The sequence below is a fragment of the Vanessa atalanta genome, chromosome 14, assembly GCF_905147765.1.
Source record: "Vanessa atalanta chromosome 14, ilVanAtal1.2, whole genome shotgun sequence".
Classification (NCBI taxonomy): domain Eukaryota; kingdom Metazoa; phylum Arthropoda; class Insecta; order Lepidoptera; family Nymphalidae; genus Vanessa; species Vanessa atalanta.
Genome location: NC_061884.1, coordinates 10,336,599 through 10,359,289, shown reverse-complemented (window position 1 = coordinate 10,359,289; position 22,691 = coordinate 10,336,599). Strand labels below are relative to the sequence as shown.

At 31.1% G+C, this 22,691-nt stretch overlaps 1 protein-coding gene across 2 annotated transcripts in view; it reads left to right on the top strand.

Moving 5' to 3' along the window:
• Positions 1-13,556, top strand: part of LOC125068768 (connectin-like) — an 88,313-nt gene extending 74,757 nt beyond the window's left edge. For both annotated transcript variants that reach the window (XM_047678070.1, XM_047678071.1), the window contains exons 2-3: positions 11,711-12,749; positions 13,036-13,556. In XM_047678070.1, the coding sequence (XP_047534026.1) occupies positions 11,720-12,749; positions 13,036-13,511 (1,506 nt within the window). In that variant the 5' untranslated portion in view covers positions 11,711-11,719 and the 3' untranslated portion in view covers positions 13,512-13,556. The remainder of the gene's footprint in view (positions 1-11,710; positions 12,750-13,035) is intronic.
• Positions 13,557-22,691: the final 9,135 nt, after the last annotated feature.

Sequence of the window (22,691 nt, the reverse complement as noted above, 5' to 3'; positions counted from 1 at the left end):
CTAAAATTCGGATACAATCGCCCGGAATTGTTTTAATTAGTCTAGTAATATTAGAAATAGAAACACATAAATTTCCCTCGTATAAAGAGAGAACGTATGTACTATTAGGGAAATAATACGAAAGTTAATTGACCATCCCGATTCAGTTAACGGATACATGTCTGGCTTCACATCTTGTCACGTAATAAAAGTATCTTTTAGTATCAAAATAATACTGACACTTAATAATAAGTATACTACTAGTGGATAGTTTTATTTGTAAACGATAAACAGATAATTGTTTATATTGATAACGCGAGAAATTATAAACAACTCACACATCGATGGACCGAAAATCTTGCGTATGTCCCATGTGCTCATAGTTACACACTCACTTACTAAGCATGTGTTGATTAATAAAACCAAATTAAGAATATTTATATTGATGACAATAAATATTTTTTCCCTGTTAAAATATATAATATATTTACTTGGTGGTAGAGCTTTGTGCTAGCCCGTCTGGGTAGGTACCACCCACTCATCAGATATTCTACCGCTAAACAGCAGTACCTAGTATTGTTAGCACTGATGACCTCCGTGGTCGAGTAGTGTGTACACCGGTTTTCATGGGTACGCCACTCCGAGGTCCCGGGTTCGATTCCCGGCCGAGTCGATGTAGGAAAAGTTCATTAGTTTTCTATGTTGTCTTGGGTCTGGGTGTTTGTGGTACAGTCGTTACTTCTGATTTCCATAACACAAGTGCTTGAGCTACTTTAATTGGGATCAGAGTAATGTATGTGATGTTGTCCAATATTTATTGTTGTGATCCGGTTTGAAGGGTGAATGATGAATATAACATGAATGGTTAATGTTTCTTATAGCGCCATTGTCTATGGGCGGTGATGACCACTTAACATCAGGTGGTCTATTTGCTCGTCCGCCTACCTATAACATAAAAAATATAGAACCACCTAGGGACCTATACAAATAGAATAGGCAAACATCGAAATCGATTCCTATTTACAGCAATAACATTATTAGAAACGTAACTGATATGATTGACTCGGCAGTGGGAATTTGTGAAAGCTTGCTTGCTTGACTGATCAGAAAATGCATTCCTAAATAGCAATACTATTAATATTGATATGTTTCGGTTTGAAGGGTGAGTGAGCCAGTGTAACTATAGTAACAACAATATGTAATTTAATTTATATGAATTATAAATCACATTGTACTCGAGTCTAGTAACTAGATTTTTTAACCTTCTTTTGTTTAATAGCTGCTCCGCTAGGTTTTATCCGCATCAATCGTTCCTGTTCCTCCCACGTAAGTCGTAGCGTGATGTATAGTATATTCTGTAGTAGTTTTTAACCCATCTCAATAAATAATCTATTTAACAAAAAGCACCTTTTTAAGCCCGCACTGGGAGAACCAGAGATTCAATCGATTTTTTTGTGTATATATCTGAATTGGTTTGGATCGACGACTTAGATTTGAATCCGATAGGTGGTCCTGAAATCGTGTTTCAAGTTTATTTGTTTTTAACATAAACATGAAAAAAAACATATTCTGAAACTAAAAATTCTAGATGGCCAGTTAGAATAATAAATTATTCGATAATTAAAATAAAATCAAAACGAACAAAGGGACCGTTTCCGATCGCACAATGTTGACAAAGCGAAAATTTCTGACATTCATTCGTCTTTTTCTTCAACTAGAAATGGAATTTGTATTGTATGGATTTTATAATATTTATTAATTATTTATATACCATGACAATGGGCAGCGAGACCGACTCAAGCCTGTAGAACGACCCAAGAATGTCAATATATTTGAGGTATCTCGCTTGGTCGCGGAGTTATTGCTTTAGCTAAAATTTATCATAAAGTCGCTATAATATATTTGACGTTAGAAAAAATATATATCATATAAGCTGGTATATAGGATGATCGGATCGTTACTTACAAATCACTTTTCGGAATACACTTTTAGAATAAATTGCAAACATTATAACATAATTAAACCATCTTTGATCAGACGTTATTTATAAAAATAATTTATATCTTGTTTCCTATATTAAAATTAATAATTAAAATTATATTATAATTAAATATTAAAATTTGTAAAAATGTGTTAATTTTTACTTGATATACATACAATCAATATTTTTCTTATTTACTGTTAAACATGTATATCGCTAATGTACTTTTTTAATTAAATAAATAAATAATATATTATATGCAAGTAATCTACGCGTTACTGCTACCTCTAAGAAACTTAGAAAAACATTTAAAGCGTGATTAAAGCGAAATGGTCATTTAATTGTAACATATATTTGATTATAATAATTTGACTTATTAATTTTAAACCTTTTAATTTAACAGGCGTTGATTGTAAAATAATAAATAAGCCATGTCAATCGCTCCTTAAAATTCCCAGAACCCATTCTCAGTATTCCTTTACATTAAAAATCAAAAAAGTCTTCTTAAAATTTGAAGACTATCATTCTATTTTGAAAACGTTTTTCGAAGTCAGATTACCTAACTCGACCTCAATCTGAATTATCATTGGTCGGTGAAAATCGATGACGCGATAGGCGACCAATGAGCTTTCAGAGCGTTTATCTGTCTGTAATGGAATGATTTTTGGTTAATGTTCTGACAGTTTGTTATCTGCGTGAGGAAACCAGTTTCTTTAAGAATCAATACTGTGTGTTTATATTGTTTGATATCATAAGCGTTGAATAATTTCATCTCTAAAATAAAAGGACAAAATGACTTCATAGTTTCGCCCCCTATTAACCAAGACTATTTTAAATTAATTATGTTCTGGTAAAAATATGAATCAATTGAAATTAACCTTAATAATATATATAATAAACACAGTTTTCTCTCATTTTTAATTCAAGAAAATACTATGAACTGTTTATAAAGACGTTTTTTTAAATTAACTCAAGAGTAAACTAATAGAATTGGATCAGATGCGTTATGTTTACTGCGCATCAAATAAAACTGTAATAAAACGCTATTGCCCCTTAACTACGAAAGAATACGACTTTACCGACCTCTCCGCAATAAAATACGAATATAAATTATTTACGGGGAAACCTTGTGGGATTCAAATCACATAGAAACTTTCGATACTAAATTCTAAAATAATATAATTATAACGCATAAAATGTTAAGAGTACAAGAGTCAAGTCCAGTAACTTAAACGCGTGAATAACACTAAATGTTCATGGGTTTCATTTGTTTTTTTTTTTTTTTACGGTGATGATAAACATCAGCATGTCTGTAAACGTAGGATGAAATGTTATTATTATACATTCGCAATAATTAGCTCGGAGTAGAATATGTTGTGGAATAAGACCTTCAATAATCTCTCCAAGAGGTCAGGAGATTTGCCCAGCAGTGTCAATTGATATTTTTACAAGAACAGTATACCCGAGCTTGCGTTTAATTATTATTTTTCATTTATACCAATATTTATTTTAAGATATTCTTGTATTCTTAATACTTTAATAATACAATTATTTGTCACAAATTAAGTTATTATTTTCATAAAGTATTATGATATACTTTTAAATAAAAATGTTATGTTTATATCGTTATTTATTAGTATATAAAGTAATCATCTCTAAAGTGCTCACAACTAAGAAATATTTCATTATTAAATGACATTGTAAAATATTAGTATTGCGTTACCCAATATAAATTTTGATAAACAATGTTGCCACACATTTTCATATTTCGAATCAAACTATCCTCATAACAGAAACCATTTAGGCTAGGTCTATGACAAAACTTAGAATTTATTGGACAATACATATTATATTGGTTTAGTTTGAAAACTTTGACAATTTAAATTGAATTTCATCTGAGTTTTATATTGAATTACAATATTTTTTAAATTTCTTACGTAGAACGGATATACCTAACCGGTTTTATTGTTTGCACGACCTAGTGGTTTCAATTTTATATGCCATAAAACTGAGCTGAAAGAGGTAAATTACGTCGTGCATCTGTGAGGGAAAATTGAAAATGTTACATTGTAAGGAAGTTTTTAATGGCGCTTCAACTTATTTTTAACTTACGGCTATTAAAATATTTGTCAATAATAGTGCCCTATTGGCAAACATTTTCTCTACTCATTGGTCTAGTGGCTAGCATATTTATGACCCCGATCTTGGCTCAAATCTGTGTCTAGGCCTCAATTTTTTTTTAAACTACGATTTATTCTTAGCAGCTTACACTTTTTGCCTTAAAAGCAACGCGTGTCACATGTTAGTGCTGGGCATGAACTCTCCCCGTTTGTGTTACATTACTGTTCCTTCGGAATATAAAAACAAAGGATTAGAGCAACTGTGCCTGCACGCACTTGTGCAGTCCTGCGTATAGTATGAGAGTTCCCGACAATAAAGCTTAAATCTAGTAATTTTTTGCATAGTTAATTCGTAGACATTAATAAGACTTCATCCCAATATTTTATATTTATAGATATTATGAAGTGATTTCTTCGCTTCACTTTCACATCACTCGATCATATTTCGTTTATTCTGAAACTTTTTCATCAAATTACAAAGTTCAAGCAGTTATGTGTATTTAATTTGTTATTCGATATATTCAAGTAAAATTAAAGAGATGTGCACATTTATTTCAATTTTTTTTTAATTAAAAATATCGATATACGTATTATCCAATCACGGCGAAGCTAGTGAGAGTATAAAAGTAAGTATGATACTCGGTTAACGAGTAGCCCTTAGGATAAATCATATTTTATAAATGAGGTGTCGTTAGCTTCGTCTCAGAATTCTGCCTTTAGTTAACTATGTGACGTCATTTAGAATCCAATATGGCGGATGCGACATTATACGCTAAGCATCAAAAATATCGGTCAAACTAACGGTTCTTAAAAACTATACTACTTATATTAAATATATTTTCTACTGTGACTGTTTATTTTGGTTGGTTTATTTATTTATATTAAGGAGCACCGAAAGAAATGTCAATAGAACATAAAAATATATATATAATTCCAAGCGATGTTATTTTTTTTTCTTTTTATAAGTCAAAAAATGCATAAAAAAATAAATTAACTAAAGTAAAATGAAATACAACTTTAACCGACATTGTATATGACAAAATTAGCAATTAAAAAAAAAAATAACAAACGAAACTAAACTAAAAACCAGCGTTACCCACTCTATCTTTTCGGGGGGCGTCGGTTGAGCATATTACCGACTAGATCAAGTGATGAATGGATAGTACTTAGATTTGCACAAGGCCATACCAGGTAGTTAGGTATCCTACCGCAAAGATTATTTTCTCCTCGATGAGATTATTTGCAGTATTATATACACTTTCATCCAACTTGCATGTGCAAGTATCCAAACGCGAGATTTATTATGAAAGGTTTTAATTAAAGAAAGAATAAAAGGCACTTTCCAGGGTCTGCACCCGTAACCATCGGTTAATATTCGCGTGCTCTAACAACCGAGCCTCGGCTCTTCCACCGAGGAGTAATTATAATATTTACATTTATAATCGTTGGATATAGACCATATTAATATATTAAATATATCAATAAAGCGTACGTTGAATTTCATGCAATTAATTTGATTTACTTGCATTTCAACAAACTCGAAACATACCGCAGAACGATCGTGAATTAATGCCAGAAATGTCATGCTACATTGGCTATCATAATAATAACATTCAAAGGATCCAAGGATCAAAATAGCGTATCACCGTAACCAGGAGTTACAACTTTTCACGATTGATAAATACGGAGTGATCTTTTAAAGAACAGAACATTACATAATTTTTTGGAGTCTACTTATAACTCGTAATGGTGTATTAAAAGTGTGTTCTATTTTTTCTTAAATTAAAACAGACGTTATTTATAAATAACAAAAGTTTTATTGTATATTCACATATTAAAATTATACACAAACATTTCTACTGTGATTCTATTTGCTTGTTTACAGTTCGCGTTATTAATTTAGCGTCAAAAAACGAAAATATATCGAAGTTTTCGTTCGCTGACATGCGATTTTTCTGAAAATATATATTTTATATTAAAGTTAAATTGTTTCAACGTAACCAACGAACCCTAATTGAAATATGAGTGACATATTATGTCTGCTTAATTGAACATCACGATTCAATATTGCTTTGCCCTTATGGTTTCCGTTCACGTTTGAATTTATTAATTATTTTTTAATTAGATATTATCGAGATCGTTTTTATTAGGATGTTGTCTTATAAATTATTGATGGATTTAATTTAATTGCATGTCACACGATACCGGCAATTCGTGTGAATTTAAAGTGTTTTATTTCTGTTATTAATTATATCTATTTTTTTATGATATAGACGAGCAAATGGACTACCTGATGGGAATTGGTCATCACCACCCATGGACAATGTAAGCGCTGTAGGAAATATTAACCCTTTATTAGCATCACCAATGCGTTACCTTAGGAACTAAGATGTTATGTCCCTTGTGCCTTAAGTTACATCGGCTCATTTACCCTTCAAACCGAAACACAACAATACTTAGTAGGTACTGCTGTTTGGCGGTAGAATTTTTGATGAGTGAATCGTAAGAAACAGTATTTATTGAGTAATTATAAGTTTCATTTAATGAAAAACATAAACAATGAATGAATTTTTCTATTTAAATCTCAAATAATTTGTAAATTAGACACAATGCCACCCTTCACTTACGATAAGAACAATATTATTATTATTAATCAATATATATATTATATATACAGATCTTACATACTAAATTCGTGATTTTTTTTATAACTACATAATACAGGAAATGTCATATAATATACATATATGGAAGTACTATTTGTATTTCTATAAAGAACAAGTTAAGTGTATAAAATCCTAACATCTTACGTCGAACCGAAGAGATCAAAGGCCGGCTTAACCCTCAATATATTACAAACCACGCAAAATACCCAAACATCAAACTGGTCTTCTGTGCTAATACGGATGAGCAGGAGCGTGGCGTCGCAATGCGTCTATTGCCCTGCATTTTGTATGAACGCACGGGTTTAGGCCGGTTTAATACCATACAATTTTATGACCGAGGCAGAACCTGTCTGTAATATGGACGTATTATGCAATGGACGGGTATAAAGTGACAATCGGATTAATTGTGGAGGATACGTTTGACGACATATTGATAGGTTCCCTGATAGAAATTCAAGTATATATTGCTATGCTACGGATACTCTTGTTGCTTCTAATTAAATGTGCACGCGAAACCAGCGTAATATATTTAAATAACAGCATCAGGTAGCCTTCAAATGAACTACCATCAATTGCTAATAATATTCAGTACACAGAACATGAATGCTTGAAATTGGGTCAAACATTTATTTTTATAACCTTGCAACAATTCACTGATTCTCACCGATAAATACAAGAGTTCGAAGTCAATAAAGTATATAAAATGTAGTCGTCACTGAGCAGCTGTAGTAGTGTGAAATATCGAAACATATATTTTTATACAATTTATAATCAAAGAAAACCGATAAATCCGGAGTAAAATATATTACTTCCTATACAAACGGCAAACGCAACGAAGTTAATTACATGGCAGTCACGAACAGAGTACGCGGTGGGAGGATCATAAGAAAGCGTCATGTCGTTTACCGTCACGGTATACGAGATGGTCTTACTACTAAAGTGCGAAAATAGATGTGTCTCATCAAAAAGTGTCCCAGAGCCAAGCAAAAGCCAATCTTTCAGTTGAAGAGAAAAGGTTTAGAGCTAATTTGTATACGGCCCCATGTGCATAAACACATACACGTATAGCAGAGTTTCGTCCAACTCGTGCAATCGTGACCGTCCGACCGTGAGATGAATTATTGAAGTAAATTAAGAACATAAAAACTGAGTGATACTTTGATTTGAACCCGCTTCGGTTAAGAACGCGTCAAAAGCATTTCTGGTATGTGTATACACTAACTTGCAATTGAGCTGATATGGTAAGGTGTTGTTTGATATCATTCACTTATATTTAAAGGGAAGACCGTTTGTTCAACACTAGAAAAATTTATAATATCAAGAACTCATATTTAATATTACCAAGCAGTAAAATAAATTAAATACAAATAAAACTTTACCATATTGAATATTAGCCATTCGCAACAGATTCTTTGACTGAAAGTTGTTGAAATGTAGTTTCTCTATGAGTACATTTCCTTTAACGAAGCTAGAACGAAATAGAAACAGTTATATGTAATTATACAACTCATACTAGTCGAACCTAACTTCCAGTAAGTTATAATTTATTTAGGTAAAATATTGTAAAATAATCTGCACTGTTTTTTTATTTAATTCTTTGTCATGTTTCAACAAAAATTCAATATTAAATGGAAAAGATTTCATAATAAAATTTGAAAATTACTGAAAGGTATTCTACCGCTAAGTACGAGATGAATAGCTGAGACAAGATTAAATAAGCAATTGAGAAAGTCGAAGGTCGAAAGTAATTTCGTCCATTGATCCATCTTAACTCTCAGTAAGAAATGAGAAATTGAAAAAAAATCCTACCTTTCTAATTTGTAATCATAATATCTTAATCTGCATACGAAATGAGACTTTGCAAAACAATATCACTTTAATACCTAACGCTTAATTGGAATGCGATTAGAGATGAATAGTATTAAAAATTTTAATGCTAGCGACCAAAATGTCAAAAAAATATTATTAGTATAAACAGTTTGTAAGGTACGAAATTGTCCTTCAACCGCAAACTGCTGATTGGCAGTTCCCTTATAACCTCTTTTGATTGTTCGCTTAACTGGGGTAGTTTCAGAGTTAATTAACGGCCCATTTTCAAGTTAAATAGTTGGTTGATGTGCAAATTGACTCGATTCTGTATAATGAATTGAGTTGGACAAAACTGTGTCGTTAGTCCGACTTGAAACTTTGCGTATTAGCTAATTTCTAGCTACTTCGACGATCACATGTTCTGAAGATTAATATTAATTTTAATGCTAAAGCGTTTATAAATCTACTTGGTTTATCATACTAATGTTATAAAAATTTAATGAAATTTTATTGTATGTGGGTTTGTATAGTGTACCTATGCTTGATACTTCATAATGTCAACAAAGTACACTGAAAAGTCAATTTTGATACTTGTTAAATCGAGATGACAGTATAACTCCGAACATTATAGAGGCTCCATAGTGTTTCAAATACCTCTCTTTGTCTTTATTATGTTAGACGTTTAGTAGATACGTATACAAAAACTCTTTTACGATTGAAGCGTGTCGCAATTGGGCAAGCCTCCTTTTTTATTGAAGTTTTAAGTTTAAGCCATCACACTGCTTTGATGTGTAATATGAATACTCATGTATGAAATCATAAAACACAATCAGGTTTCTTTGCATATTTTGTTCGTGATAAATATAATTGTATGTATTGTATAACTAGCATAATGTATCTCAAATGTTGGAAAAGTGTAACTACGGATTTTTTTGCCGGTTCTTCCCTGTAGAATCTTAATGCCGAACCGGTAGTAGCTTTTTAATTTTAATATAGTTCTATAAAATGACGATTCAAAAGTTCTAGTAAATGTTGATTTTGATTTTATCGCACAAATTAAGCACATGAAACGGAGTATTGATTGCTTGGGTCTGACTCCGGAATCTTCGGTTAGGTTTGACGTGGGCTCTCGGCACAAAGTTCACATTAAATTTAGATCACTTTTGTTCACTAAAATGATATTAGCGATTCAAATTAATTAAAACAATGACATGTATTTCTTTGAATACATCAACATATAACGTTTGTCAAAATAGCTCTTCCATTGAAAAAAAAATTATTTATAAATTTACTAACAAATATTATTTTAAAGACGTTAGCTTTGATTTTATACTGTTATTGTTTTAATTTCTATAACACAATAAAAACTCGATTGTAATATTATATAATGGAAATTATAATAAAATTTCTCGTTTATTGTAATGTATAGTTCATTTACATGGTGGTGTCTTAATTTATGTTACGGAAAGCAAATATTGTAAAATTTAAAAATTATTAACAAGTAAAACGTATTTTTCCTAAATTATGTATTTAGTCTTCATGAAGAACTTACAACACAGTATTTTATTACGAATTCGTACCCTTCGCCGTTGATAAACTTCAACTGTATCTAACAAGTAGACATTATCAGATATTCTCTTTGAGAACAAGGGTTTGCGAATGCGGTCCATAGATAGGACCAATGACATCAATAAATTATCATATTGTTCTGTGTTTTGCTTTAGCGATTCATGATATGGAGTTTGTACGTTTAATAAATAATGATTAAGATCGTCTTGAGCATTGACAGTCGGTATAGCGACTTAGCATGTAAATTGGTTTTTAAATCAACGATTCTACAAACATCTATTACATTAACAGCCTGTAAATTTCCCACTGCTGGGCTAAGGCCTCCTCTCCCTTTGAGAAGAAGGTTTGGAGCATATTCCAACACGCTGCTCCAATGCTGGTTGGTGGAATACACATGTGGCAGAATTTAGTTGAAATTAGACACACGCAGATTTCCTCACGATGTTTTGCTTCACCGCCGAGCACAAAACACAAATTAAGCACATGAAAATTCAGTAGTGCCTGGGTTTGAACCAGAAATCATCGGTTAAGATGTACGAGTTCTAACCACTGGGCGATCTCGGCTCAACATCTATTAAGATATTGATATTTCAGTCTAAGGTTTTATTGTTATAGTTACTTAGACTCATTTCAGACAATTGATCTTTGTAAAAAAGTTTGGGTTACTAATCATGGATAAGAATGGACAAAAACGAGGTGCCAAAACTTAGTACACGACTTTATCCATTTGTAAATTGTAGAGGCACAAGTCTCATTAGCAGAGTTTACAAAAGAGTTACGTAGCCTAATCCACGACGCTTCTCTATTTCAGGTTGACTGATGATTTTTGTCATTATGATTTTCTTTAACAACGCCGAACACTAAATACCTTGTACAAATTTAGTACTGCGAAAACTTACTGCTGTTTTCGAATCTTAATTCTTAATTATATATTCACTGGGTTTTTACGGTTTTAATTTGTGGTATATACTAAAGAACAAAATATAAATTAATAATAATTAAATAGGATACAATAATAATTTTAAGTTTGAGTTTTAAGCCGAATGTCTACTTACATCTTTATGTTAAGCTTATTATCAACGCCCCTATGAACTAATTATTTACTTTGTCGTCAAACAAAATAGAAAAGAGTCTTAAACTGGTAATTAGATACAAAAAACCAACTGAACATATATTTTTTTATGATTTGTCAAGTATTTCAATTAAAAGCTTTAATTAGATCTCGTTAAAATCTTCCATTAGCCCTGTTTAATTTCTGTTAAGTTCTTATTGAATATTCCGGACGTGATAGGCCTTTAGGCCTGGTCACGATTCGGTTTGCATATTTTTGTTACGAATTGAAATAAATTATGCGAAACTTTTGGTAGAATGAATTTACAATTTTATTATTCAATTTCAATTTCATTATTTCGCTTCAATTTTATTTCTCGATTGGCTCCTGATCTTTGTCGCGTAATTTATAATTAAAATTTTGACACTACAACATCACTTTTATTTTGTAACGGCTTAAATTAAATTCATTTGTAATTATTTTCGAGGAATTTTGCTAAAATAATTTTGCTTAATTTTTTTTGCTATTGTTTCAGGTAGGAGGTATGCGGGCTCAAAAGGTACCCGCTGCCTTGCTACTGTTGCTATTTGCAATAGACTCCTTACATGCCAACAGGAGAAAACAAAAGGAGAAAATCGTCCAAACGACCACAAACATCTGCGATATAAGCGACCGAGACTCCAAAGTACATTGCTACTGCGAAAACAGCCAGGATATAAACGAGGCAATTAAAACAGAATGCTGGGTATTCAACGGCGGTATAGACAAGACAGATCCTTTATGGCCAAGCTTTACTTCACAGTCAAATATAGAAACGTTAGCATTTAACGTTAGAGCGGATGGAGGGTTGAGTTTTGTGCCAACAAAGGTACTTAGATATTTGCGAAAACTTAAACATTTCAGCATTAAATACAGTTCCATTTTAAAAATTGAAAGTTATGCTTTCGTCAATCTAACTTCAGTACAAGAAATGATATTAACTAAAAATCAGATTGTTGTCCTAAGTAAGCACGCTTTTTATAATTTACCCAACCTGACTGTTCTCACGCTAGACGAGAATCGGGTGAAGAAACTTGAAACTGATACATTTTATGAATTACCGGCATTGCAAAAACTATTTCTGACTAGTAACAACATAAGTGTCATAGAAGATGGAGCGTTCCGACATCTTGTAAATTTATTGGAGCTTGAGCTTGATAGGAATAACATAAGTGATTTAAAAAAGGAATGTTTCGATGGACTTGCTAATTTAAAACGCTTAGATTTAAGAAGGAACAAAATAGCCGTACTTAATTCATTTACGTTCATTGAACTCTGGAATCTGCAAGAGCTATTGTTAGATTATAATGAGATTTATATATTAGCTCAAAGAACTTTCGACGGATTATCACAGTTGAAAAAATTGAGCTTAAGTCACAACAAATTGGTCACATTAACAGATGGACTTTTTGAAGGAGTCAGGGGATTATCTGCCTTAGACTTAAGGCATAATAAATTAAAAAGATTCACGATAGACAATTTACGGCCAATCTACGACAACTTGAAGATGCAAAAGAGTTTCATTTATTTAGAAGGTACGTAAAACTCGCTTTCTCATTTTCTTAGTTAATAACGGCGATCGCGTCTCATTAATATTTCAATAATTAAAACAAAAATTTAGCGTAAATATTCTCTAAAATATTATATAATTACTCTGAAATTTTCTCTCGCCTATAAACAAAATATATTAAGTAAAAGTATACTGCTTATCAGAGTTTTCGAGACAGTCTTAATTTAAATACAAAAGTCAATTAGGCCTGGTAGACGATGAAAGACTTCATTAGTTCAATTAAAGATTAATTAAGGCGCCGATTGTTGCAGGGAACGATTTTGACTGCGATTGCCATCTGGCGTGGATGCACAAACTCCGACATGAAGCTAAAAGTATCAAAGTGCGGATGTCTCTAGAAAATTTCATTTGCAAATTTAACGCTGATCCAGCTTTAAGTTCACATCTAACTTATTACGAAAGAATTGGTGTTAATAATAATTTAGAAGACACTGAAAAGATTAGAAACGATTTGGATTCCCCAGAAGAAGTTGGTGATGAGGTTGATGACATTTATATCGATGAACCAAAAAAAATAAGAGCTGACAACGAGAGGACACTGTTACAGATACCCGTTGAATTGTTGCCCTGTCCTGCTGAAGTCAAAAGCGTTACAGACAGAACATACACGTATCCATCTCAAAACGAAGCCAAAGATTATAGGAATCTGATACAATCCTCATCAATTCCGTCTGTTGATAAAAAAATTACAATTCTTTTACTATCATTATTTCTTTTATTGGATTAAATACTTATTTTAATTTATTTAATTATATTGTGTATATGTCTATACTCGTGCTATTAATTGTAATCATTTGCTGTTTATTTACATTTTATTATTGAAATCGCTTTTATTTAATGAATATCAATTACTACTTTATTTCGTATTAAAAACGCTTCACTTCAAGTATTATTTTATTGGCTTCTACAAAAAATCTGGACTGGTTTTATGAAATTATTTAATATAGTAAAATATAATCCATTTTTGATTTTTAACATATTAATATATTTAGATAAGGCAAAGGTTTTGGTGAAATTATGAAACCGGTATGAATATTTTATGTAATCTGATAGATTAAATTTTATTAATAGTTGTAAAGATTAATTTCGTTAAACAAATAATAGTTAAATGTTTCAAAAATTATAAAGCATGCTAATATATTGACATTTCGTATAATTTGTTAACGATAATTAATTATTCAATCACAATATATGTAAGTATTGTAAATATAAATAAGGATTTTGTAAAGAAATGTGATATAAATGTAAGTAAAATTATTATAAATTAAAAGTTTAATTTATATGTTGATTAAAAAAAAAAAACGTCTTCGAAATTTTAATCTCTATAATTCTCGTTGCTATGTCTTTATTATTAGTATGTAAATATTGTGTTTATTATTGTAAAATAAATTATGTAAATATTGTATTTAAATATAAGTTGATGTGATTTTACATAGATAGTTATTGATTTAAAATATTTGTTTACATCATAATAAAATAATATAGGAGTATGTTTTTTCATTGCCCTGTACACAAATATCATAACCGTTTTGGTAATTGTTAACATAAAAGTTTAATGCCCTAAACAGATTAGGTACTAAAAAAAATACTCACTACACACTGCGGGATTTTAAACTTTATTGCGGGACATAATATCATACACTAGTGTTACTTTTGTGATTTAATTGAAACTATGAGTTGGAATATAAATTACTAGTTGTATTCTGTGGCTTCCGTTGCGTTATAGAGGTTGGTTTTCAGGTATTAGACATAAAAAGTAGCCTATGCTCTTCCAGACAGACAGAGTTACTTTTGTATTTATAATCTTAGTATAGATATTGATAAAAACTGGTTAGGGGAAATACTAAGTAGTATCCTGTTATTCTTAAATAAAAAAAAAACATGACAGCCATGTGAATAAGTTAAGACGTTTTAGAGTCGAGTTCATAAATCAAAATTCTCCTAAAACCTTTTTTATCGTCTAGACGAAGGTAGACATCTTCGCATAATTATATATTTAAAATATCGTTAATGTCGTTCTCAAGAATTTCGGTCAAGGCCGTTCTAAACAGACTCTAGCTACCTAAGCATATTATTTCAATTTAAACAAAGACCGACATAAAATACTAGGTGAGATTCCTTTATCAGTTATTCTCATATCTGGGATGGTTTATATTCCGAATGCTTTCGAAATAATTTATTTAATAAAAAAATAAGAATATATTAAAATTAATAAAGAAATAAGTTAAACTACTACTGAAAGTTAAAGTTTGTAACTTGTATATTTGTTTAAACTTCTCAGCTGAAAATGACTCAGTGGTCATAATGAATCTGAGTCAAGCTCAGGCAAGCACCACCTAATTTTCACGTGCTTAATTTGTTTATATTAATTCATTACTTGATCAAAAAAATCCTGCTTAATATGATTAATTTCAATAAAATTCCTCATTTGAATTCATTGGGACAGCGTGATGATAATAGCTCTAAATCTTATCATCAAAGTGACAGGAGGCTTTAGCCATAGACATTAACAGGCCTTTTACTTTAAATTACCGATGCGACCCAGTGGTTAGAACACGCAGTGCTTAGTATTTCTTGTGATTGAGTCAAAAAGGCTACGTGTTATTCATACAAATAAACAACCAATAAACGTCTACTTTATTTTTTTTTACATCGGAGTTTTTATTAAATGCCAAACAAACACTCGTCTCACTATTAATGTAGATGTACTTGTGTAATCAATAAATAATGCCTGTTTGTCGTAGTATTGTGAAAAAATTATCCGTATACCATAATTACAAAATAATATATTTCTCACTAATATATTATTCTCACAAATAAAGAGTATTTAAGCTGAATCGAAGCTAATTTAATACGGATGTTGGAAATCATAGTGTATGAGTACGAGTACTTATGGCAAAATTACCATTTTTTCACTTCACTTCATTTCCAAAGATGAATGATGTTATAGACGAAATTAAACACATCACATTGATTTAGATCCACGTATTATATACATCAGCTCTCCAAAAATGCTGAAGCGTAAAGTAATATCAAAGAAAATGAACGACAAGTAATATTGAGAATACTGGTTTTAAAATAAAATTAATCTTTTATTATTGCGAGTTATTTATTAGTTTTAATTAAAAACAAAAACCGATTAGTACGAAACGGACACGCTTGAAGAGGTCTTCGTACTATTGCGATGTAAAATAAAACGAGGTACATTTAAGCAAAGATTGCAATTAGAAATATCGCCATGAAAAATAAAATGTAACAAAAAGAATACATTTCAGAAACATTTCCGATTCACGCACTTATATAAGTTTCCTTCTTTTTTGTATTTTGTATAAATGATCGCCATCTTCTCGATGTAAACGTAAGTAAGTCAGTGAGTGTGAATAATAAGAGGGCATGAAGAAGGTTGCAGGAACTGGCTCATCAAAGTGGAACAGAAACAGGAGCATCTTAGAAGCAGTCTAGCGGGTACACCAACAACAGTGGATACTGTTGCTGCTAAATATTTTTTACGTAAAAAACGGCTCTTCTTCACTTCGAAGCCATCACGATGATAACGCATATCATGAAAGCCCTCGTTTCTACTGAGCGGAGATGTCAACCAAATCCAATACATTGCTACAATAATTATCTGCCCAATTTTTTTGTCAACCATCACACAAGAACCGATACAATACAGATGTCCAATATATGTAGCGTACTGTTTGAGTTACGTCACTGGATATAACTCTATATAGTAGTAATTCGAACCCCAAGACCTAGTGTAAGACCCTTTACAGGCAGACAGAGCTTCAGGATTAAGATATGGTAAAGGCGAAGGATAGAACACCCTCATAATAAATGACTCTAAAGGACTAGATTTAAGATTTATTTGAAGACGATGACTGTCTCGTAAGCTAGTCGAATGCCACATTTGCGCGATAGGGTATTCCATGCAGTGGTTGCCATATCTCGTCGTACTAAAAACTTATTTTAATTCAATTACTGAACGAATCGCTTGTTTGGATGACGTTGATTGGTTTTTAATATAACAATCTAATTGATTTTACACATACACGTGTACTAAAATAATTATGAATATCATTAATAATATTACAAAATGTTTTAATTAACTTTTACAAATACGTGTTTTAGACCTCCGGTATCATATCACAAGAATAGAATGACAGATCATTAAGATTGTTTATCAAGTACCTAAATCAGAAATTGTAATGTTATTTAACATTTTAACTCCAGTTACATTTAGTTTCTGAAACGCTTATCAAAGTCAGATTTACTAAACTAAGTAAGGAACGTTTATTGGTCGTTTATCTTAATTGGTAATCGGCTGCCACGGACTCATTACAATTCACTTATTAAAATCAAAATTAAGTAATTTTACTTTAACTTTGAGATTTTGTTTTTATGGCATTGGTTTGCGGACGAGCACATGGGCCACAGTAAGTGGTCACCACCGCCCACAGACAAACGCCGCAAGAAATATTAACCATTCCTTACATCACCTATGCGCCACCAACCTTGGGAAACAAGATGTTATGTTCCTTGTGCCTGTGATTACACTGACTCACTCACCCTCCTTAACGGAACACAACAATACAGAGTACTGTTATTTGGCGGTAGAATATCTGATGAGTGGATGGTACCTACCCAGACGGGCTTGCACAAAGGCCTACCACCAAGTGAATTTGATTAGCATATTCATTAAATAAAAAAAACTGATACCTCCAAACAAACATATACGTTATTTTTTTGTAAACAGCTAAAAAAGTTGTTTATATTGCTAAGTGAAACATTTGGGTTCAGCCAATGTCAAACGAGTTTGTATTACAAATAAAACCTTTTAATAAAAACGATAGGATTTTATTTTACTTTTTTGTGAATTTTACTTTTAAATGACGCATAATATAAAAAAAAATCTACATGGAATATATTATTGCTGTTCTAGATTTTCTTGGATTTCTTCGGATATACTATAAATACGTTTTTTTTTTTTAATCCGCGAACCTCTTTATTTATCAATCAGTAAAAGTTATCCTTGACGTTAACTTAAATGAATCCATCGATGCAAAGGCACAAATTTGTCAACCCAATATTTTTCTTACAGTAACTAAAGGGATTAAGGTCAGTTGAATGAAACACTGTAATTACTTTCAATAATTCTAATATATTATTTCACTTCGGAGCTTGTGTTCTCGATGATGGCTCAAGCCAGAGTGGCCGTCGTTATCCCGCTTTGCTCAACTATGATTCAGTAGTTGATTTGATGGGCCAACGCTTCTGATTGGTTATCGCAGATTTAGTCAAATTAACATCCAATAACCGAAATATTAATTGATCGGGTAAAAATCTATTTAATTTATTAATAAACATTTTTAAACAACTGAAATTATCAGCAACGTTTTTACATGCTATGCGGAATAAAAAACAATTTTAACAAATACATCTATTAAAACCTTACAGTAACCAAATAAATGTATCAAAAACTATTCGTTTCAAATTATGAATATCATCTCATGAAGCTGTATTACATAACTTGGGAAATTCACATTACTGATGCCAGCGCTATTATCAAATTGTCATCGTGTAATGCAGTACTGAAATGCGCTTGGAACGCTAAAAGTATGGATTATGCATCGGTGTCAAATACACCAACGATTTGAATTTCTATTAAACATTATATTAGTAAATGATATACGCAAAAGTTAATGTGAAATATGTCATACTTATGATCAATTTCTTGTCACTCGCGGCTCCGCTCGCGTTTTAAGGGTTGGTCGTAAGGTGTTAAAGAAACCTATGTCTTTTCTCGGCGTTCAGGCTTACTTCATAGCAAATTTCATCAAATTCGGCTTAGTGGTTTTGCCGTGAAAGCCTTACAGACAGACATAGTTTCGCATTTATAATATTAGTATAGATTTATATAAAAGTAGACTAAATCCATTAATAGACGTTACGAAAACGTTAACGTTAAAATAGGTATTTTATATACCTAACCATAAACAGACATGTTATAATTCTATTAAAGAAAATGTTTGTTTGTTTGTTTTTTTATTTTATTTTATGTCTGAACAAATTTAACAACTTGTAATTGAATCTATACGTATAAACTTCACAGTTTTACTCGCTTTAAATTTAGAATATTGACGTAAAAAGAGCGAATTTTGTTTTGTTGGAATGTAATAAGACAATTTTTTTTTTTGTATTTCAGACAAGACTAATTGATTAAATGTAGGATAACAAGCGAACGGATCACCTGATGATGAGTGGTCATCACCAGTGGTCATTGCCATTGCTACCGTAAAAAAATTTAATCATTCCACTACACACAATGCATCTCCAATGCACCACCATCTCGGGAACTAATTTATCGTGTTTCTTGTGCCTGCACACTTGTATTGTACACTGACTCACTCACCTTAAACGAAGTATTGCTGGTTGTTTGTAATTTAACTATATAACTATGTTACTTATAATTGTAGGAATTTTATAGTATTTTGTGTAATTCATTAAGTAATACGTATAATAAACATTTATAATTAATGCTACATTAACTAGAATACAGATTTAGCACATAATATTCATGCATGAAACTCGTAAGTTAAAGGATATTTATTCAAAGCGACCCATATTCCCACACCCTCCTAACTATATAGAGAAAATTAAGGGGACTAAATTAAGGGGTAAAACTTAGTTTGTAATGATAATAAGGGGTACGACCTTAAAGGGCACAATTCCAATTTTAATACAAATGCTATACAGAAGAGAGATTTTATCTGAAACCAGTTTTTGGCCAGAGGTTTCAAGCCCGAAAAACTATTTTTATCACGTGTCAATTTTATGAATCGAGTTATCGAGTTGAACAGCGACGAACTGTGGCTTGGAACATTTTAAAAGTATGCAATTTACCGCAATGAATATTTATATGTATTCATTAAGGTATTTCCACACTTGATTGAGGTGGTTTTGTATATTTAAATAAGAACACGATACTCTCATTTCTAGGCAATAGTCTCAATTTAAATGTAACTGTGAAGGGCATATTATTTAATATAATTCTTTTTACGAAACACGTTGCGTCTTCTGGTGTATGTATATTGGTGTATTATTGGTATATATATTTGATTTCAAACCTATGCTTTTTTTATAATATAAATTTCCAATTCTCAATTCTTCTTTTCCCTGTCCATGTTTCAATCTATTTGGAATCGGCGCAGCATTTCTTTTCTATCTATTCTCCTGTGTTATTCGTCATCTGATCGTTCACATCCATCTCTCTTATATCCCGTCTCCCTTCTTCTCACTCCTTCTAAGCTCATGCTCATCACTCTTTTCTACAGAACCTTATTCAAATATTCTCATAAAAGCACTTTTGAATCGTCATGATACTGTTGAAGTAAAGAGTTTGGAAAGCAGATTCGAGAAGAACTGACAAGAAACTCAGTAGCGAATATTATACAGTAAGTTTATGGTTTAAAATTTAAAAATATTGAACTCTTGATTGGACTATTATTCTCATCCAATTTTTACTCGACCAACAAAGCCTTATCGAGGTCAGAAGCAATCAATCTTTGTAGCAACGAATAACCTGTCAATTCTGCGTTCAAATAAGTAGACGGTTGAATATCCTAAAAAATCTACAAATCAGAAAATAAATATATTTAAAAATTACTTTTTTTTGTATTCATAAATATTATAGTAATAACCAGATACTCCGAATATTACAATAAATATAAATTAAAAAATAAAATCAAGTTAAAATGTAATGTTTATTTGTTGATATTATATTACAGTTTACATTTTATAAAAAACAGTACATTGTGTTTTTTTTTTTTAAATAATCTATTTATATAATATATTAAAATAGTTTAACAATAGTAGTCAAATAAATTAAATCAACAAGGAAATAAATGAACTTATTACAATAGGACATAAAGGGATGTATAGATGTAGTGAATAATCCTTTCCTTTCGTATTTTCTCGGAAATGTTCGTTTTTGTCTTACTACTTCACTCGCACTCAGTACCCGTCGAGACAACATAGGGAACGGTCGCATTGCAAGAGGAAGTATCTATATAGAGTAGTTAATACCACAGAAATATTTTGTTGATATTTATGTTAGATTTTGTGATAAACTTCATGGACTCGTGTACTAATGCAGGCCACCTATATTTTGATATACTTTTTACATTTTACTCTTGTCTGTCATTTTTGTAAATAATAAACATTGATTTTATTCGATCCACATTAACAAATCATATTTATTAATATTAATTTCTCTGCTGGTATTTTTTGTTTTATGTTGAGGTGTCTTTTTTGTTATGTCATAGTATTTTTAATTAATTACAAAAATTTATTGTTATAAAAAGATCTGCAAAATCCTACTGTAGTTTTGACTTATAGTTAGACTTTTTGGGTTCCAATCCTTATAGAATCATTAGATCATCTCAACCGGAATTTGGTTTTTATCAGTGCGTTTTATTGAAATAAAACGTCCTCGGTAACTAGTTATATTTTTGTTTACCTAACGAATTCTTTATATTATAGAATCGTGGTGGTTTTAACATCTCATTGTAATATACGTCAAACGGGCAGTTTGACATTTGACATTGATAAATAAAGTATGCGATTTATTTGATACCTAAACGTAATTTAATAATACAGTAATTCATAGACACATCGGCACCATTCGGGTGTTATCGTTGTTCCGAGTTTTGCCGATAGGAAAGGATTATTCACTACATCTATACCGACATTTTACATTAGAAACTCCTTAAGTAACATATCTTGTCAGAGTGCCCATCTAAGCCTTTTACTATTAATCATACAATTAACTCAAATTATACGGTATTTTGAAGGGACTCGTGTCTGACATTCCTAAAACTCGTTACTGAAATTTCTATAGCAAACGATCGAATTTGATTTCATATAATCAATAAAAGTAATTAAATCGAATCACCTCCTCAATTTTGATAAATAATGTTAAACTTTAAAACATAGGCTAGATGCCTTTTTAGCCAATTTTCGTAAGTTTTGCCATATTTTTTACTTATTTAATGTAGAAGAATTTATTTCAAACGGATCGTTATTAAGGAAAACTTTCGAGCTAGTTTTCGAACATCCATAAAATCCTTATGAATTGTTTGTTAAACTTTGGTACACTACAATATATATCTGTGACATTAATAAATATGACTTTTGTTAGATTTACGTGAACAATTAAAAAAAACTGAAAATGGTGATCGTGCTTATCTTCTCAATGAATCAGATACGTTTATAGATATCTAGAATCGTTACATTCAATTGCTTCGAACATTGCTAAACTTTTTGGGTTTTCTTTCACTACTAATTCGAACGAAGTTTAAAATGTTCAATTTACATATTAAATCGATTCAGTACCCCGTCACTCGCATCTTAGTTAAGTTGAAACATTTCCTGAAGCTAACTCTGCGAAGTTTTTACGGCTCCCAAGGGTCGAACTTTAACACCGTTTTAATTAGTTGGCTTTATTTTCTCCTTGAAAATTACAGTTTCAGCCTCGATCCCTTCCTTCATATCATAATAGGGACAACGGTGGAATAGTTGGAGAAACTTCCGCGAAGACGTCTGGTTTTATTTCCTCGGTGAAGAAATATGGCTTTGTAAATGCAGTAAATTTAATTTAATTGCGATGAAATAATTTATCTTCGAATATGTTGAAATTATTAACATATATCATACGTTTAATAGATAAAATAATACTGATATATATGTGTTTAATAAACGTAGCTTATATAAATAGCGCAATGAAAACATTTTCAGAATAATTTAATTGTAGATTGAAAATCGTACCTCATAGGCATAATAATTTAATTTAACATCACTAGTCCTAAAAATTATGAGTTCAACCTACTACATTTCACCTCGGGTCACG